We start from the raw sequence: 3,858 nt of genomic DNA, 5'->3' as shown, positions 1-3,858 counted from the left end.
CCGGTGCCCCGGCCCCGCCTCCCCCCGCGCCGCCGCCACGTGAGGCTCATGTGACGGCGGGGCGGGGGCGCCGGGGCCGCCAGACGTGCCGGCGGTCACAGGGCTCCGCACGTCGCTCCCGTCCACCCACTCGCCCGCATTTAACCCGGCCCGCGGCCGCCCGCCGCTCCTCAGCCCGCGCGGCGCGGGCGCGGCATGAGCAGCAGCGGCACCGGCAGCGCCCGCAGCCCCTGCCCGCCCTGAGCGCCCCGCTCCGCCCGCGCCCCCCGCCATGGAGCGCATCCCCAGCGCGCAGCCCCCGCCCGGCTGCCTGGGCAAGCTGCCCGCCCTGGAGACCGGAGACCTGCCGGGGTAAGCGGGGCTTCGGGGGCTCGGGGGACCCGGGGGGAGCGGCCCCGCCGGCTCCGGGACGGGGATAACGCGCTGCTCTCCTTTCGCCCGTGCAGGCTGGACTTCGCGCACATGTACCAGGTGTACAAGCCCCGGAGGGGCTTAAAGAGGAGCGAGGACAACAAGGTAGATGGGGGGTGACGGGGTACAATGAGGGGCGATAAGGTAGACTGGGGGTTAACGGGGTAATTTGGGGGTTAACGGGGTAAATCGGCCGTGACAGCGCTCCCGGGGCGGGGGCTCGGCCGCTCCGCGGGGCACTCGGGACGGGAGGAGCAGCGGGAGCGGGGCCGTGCGGGCTGTGTCCCCCCGCTGACCCGCTGCCCCCGGCCCCGCAGGAGACCTACAAGCTGCCGCATCGGCTGATCGAGAAGAAGAGGCGCGACAGGATCAACGAGTGCATCGCGCAGCTGAAGGACCTGCTGCCCGAGCACCTCAAGCTGACGGTAGGTGCGAGCGGCGGGCGGAGGGACGGGGCAGCGGCTCTCTGCTGCCGCTTCACCGCGGATTTGGGGTGGTTTTTTTTTGTTTGTTTGTTTGTTTTTTGTTTTTTTTTTTTTTTGCTCCGCGGTGCCGCACACCCGGACAGGCTGTAAGCGCATCCCAAACTTCCCCGGGAGCTGCAGATCCCTGCGGGAGCTGCCCGCCGGTTCTCCCCCCTCCGCTGCCGGGCGAGAGCAGCCCCCGGCCGGGCTTCCCAGGCTCCCCCGGGCTCAGGTCACGGTGCCAGCAGGGGCAGCAGAACCGATAAATAAAAAGCTTCCTCCGGGCTATGCGGCTGGTCCGAAAGTACCCACAGGGTTCCGTGACAGCCTTTTCCGGAGCCTGCTTTTTAAGTTATTTCTGTGGAATGTTGTCGGTGGTAGTCCTGCCTGCTCAGGGTCTCACCGTGTCCGTCCTCCCGCGGCTTCTGGGAAGGCACTGGCAGCCCCGTGGGGCTCCTGCCTGCGTGGCTGAGCCTGCGGCCGGTGCCAACCTGTCCCTGTGCTCCCAGACTCTAGGTCACCTGGAGAAGGCTGTGGTTCTGGAGCTCACCTTGAAGCACGTGAAGGCACTGACCAATCTCATCGAGCAGCAGCAGCAGAAGATCATCGCTTTGCAGAACGGTTTGCAGGCGGGTGAGTGTTCAAACGGTGGGGTGAGAAGCTGTGTGTGTGTGAGATGGACTTTCCCTGGGGAGCCTGTGAAATGCGGTTGTGACACCTTGTTCCCGACAAGGGAGGAGACAGGAATTCTGGCCTTTCGTGCTGTTATTTTCTCAGGCTTTGCTTATGAGCTTTCACAAAAAAAGATGCATTGCTCAAGGTGGTCAGTGCAGAGTGCCCTGGGGGTTGTTTGAAATTAAATTGGGTTTTAGGTAGTTTTAGTTACAGCGCAGGTTTGCTGTGAGGTTCTCTCCAAAGCCATTTGACTCTTCCCATTTGTGTTTGGGAGCTTTGGATGACCCAGTCGGGTTTATTTGGTTGTTTTTCTCTGGAATTAGATATAAATCTGCTTTCTACACACACTTTTTTAAGTTTCTTTAAAAGCGAGCTGGCCTGTGCTCTGCAGGCAGAGGGGACCCGGTGCTTCAGCTTTTCAGCCTTAGATGCACTTCCTCCTGCTGTTTTCACATGTGGCACTCACGTGAATCTGATGCAGTAAACCCGAATTTTTCGGAGGCGCCGTCCCTGCCCCGGCAGCCATAGGGAGTGCAGTGGAGCCGCGGAGTCCCCTGGGGCTGGCGGAGCTGCTGGCAGGGCCAGGAGCTCCCTGCCTTCCCCAGGGGGTTTCCTGGAGAAGCCACAGCTTGACTCACTCCCCTGCTCCACACTCCAGTACCTGTTGAAGGTGGATTATACAGTAAATAACAAAAAATAAGTTTAAAGTTATTATGTAAAAGTGGACAGGTGGATGTTCCAATGAAAATGTCCATTCCTGCAGAAATCTGGGGATTTCTGTTCATACAGTCCAGGCTGGCTGTCACATTCCCCTCTGCCTGTGCTGTAACCCAAGTCCAGCATCGCCTCCGGTCTGCCTCAGAGATGAAAATGGAACTATTTAGCATGTTGTTAATTTTTAATTTCTTTCTGTTAATGTTTCCTTAGGTGACCTGTCATCGAGAAACCTTGATTCCAGCCAGGAAATGTTTCGATCTGGTTTCCAGATGTGTGCCAAGGAAATGCTGCAATACCTGGCAAAGCACGAGAACGGCAAGGAGCTGAAGTCGTCGCAGCTGGTCAGCCACCTGCACCGGATGGCCAGCGAGGTGCTGCAGGGCGGGGCTGCCCGCAAGGCTGGGGACATCCCTCCCAAAATGGTGGACTTGAAAGAGAAGCCGGTGCCCCTGGGCACGGCGGGCGAGGGCCACGGGAAGAACTGCGTGCCCGTGATCCAGCGGACATTCGCTCACTCCAGCGGGGAGCAGAGTGGCAGCGACACGGACACAGACAGCGGGTACGGGGGAGAGCTGGAGAAAAGTGACTCCAAATCGGAGCAGCCCTATTTCAAAAAGGATACCGACCTCAAGTACGCTGTCCAGGAGAGAATAAGCTCTATTAAGCAAGAGACTGAGGACCCCCCGGCCAAAAGGAGTCGGCTGGAGTCGCCGCAGGACGAGGGCCCTTTTGGCAGTGACATGATGGGCTCTTCCAGCAGCTTCCTGGGCCCCCACGCTCACCAGCCTCCCCTGTGCCTGCCTTTCTACCTGATCCCGCCGTCTGCCACCGCCTACCTGCCCATGCTGGAGAAGTGCTGGTACCCGGCCTCGGTTCCCGTGTTGTACCCCAGCCTCCCGGCCTCTGCCGCAGCACTGACGGGCTTCATGAACCCTGACAAAATCTCCCCCCCTCTGCTGATGCCCCAGAGACTCCCTTCTCCTGTACCAGCCCATTCCCCCATCGACTCCTCAGCTCTGCTTCAAGCTTTGAAGCAGATTCCTCCTTTGAACTTGGAAACCAAAGACTGAGTGCAGTGTGACTGGTTTTTCTCTTTTTTCTTCTTTTTTTTTTTTTTTTTAGTTTGAGAGACTGTTTCACTTTTATATATTGGCTGGACTGAGGTGTGGGGACGAGGTTCACTGCACGTAGGAAGCTAAATCCCCTTTTCTCTGACTTGTCAGGTAGCTTGGAGAAGGATGAAGGATGCGCCCAGTTTAGCGGTTCACAACTACTTCCAAAAGATTAAAGAAGGGTTTTGTGCTTTACCCCTTCCCTTCTTCCCTCTCCACATCTACAGAGCAACAGCTGACTCAGTCAGCTGCCAATCTATTGCAAAGCTGTGAAGAAATATTCCATGGGGCAGACTTGGTTTGAGGGTCTGCGAATATAAAATACATGAATATAAAACACGGTACTTCCCTGAGCGGCTCTGAAGGCAACGGCCCCGCTAGCTTGTTTGAGCTGGACTGGTGTCCAAGTGGCCCCGAGTGTGGGGTGGTGGTGGTGGCAATGCCACCGTGAGCGCAGGAGGAGCAGGGCAGTGGTCACT

The 3,858-nt window shown here is 58.6% G+C and overlaps 1 protein-coding gene across 1 annotated transcript; it reads left to right on the top strand.

Moving 5' to 3' along the window:
• Nucleotides 1-186: 186 nt before the first annotated feature.
• Nucleotides 187-3,723, top strand: BHLHE40 (basic helix-loop-helix family member e40). The gene is made up of 5 exons (XM_042013372.1): nt 187-351; nt 447-516; nt 729-836; nt 1,385-1,508; nt 2,478-3,723. Exons 1-5 carry the CDS (start codon nt 272-274, stop codon nt 3,335-3,337), a joined length of 1,242 nt encoding a protein of 413 aa, XP_041869306.1. The 5' UTR covers nt 187-271; the 3' UTR covers nt 3,338-3,723.
• Nucleotides 3,724-3,858: the final 135 nt, after the last annotated feature.

This window comes from Corvus kubaryi, unplaced genomic scaffold (genome assembly GCF_017639235.1).
Source record: "Corvus kubaryi isolate FWS band 111438036 unplaced genomic scaffold, C.kubaryi_AGA036_p1.0 136, whole genome shotgun sequence".
Taxonomy (NCBI): domain Eukaryota; kingdom Metazoa; phylum Chordata; class Aves; order Passeriformes; family Corvidae; genus Corvus; species Corvus kubaryi.
This window is presented reverse-complemented; position numbering and strand designations above follow the sequence as displayed.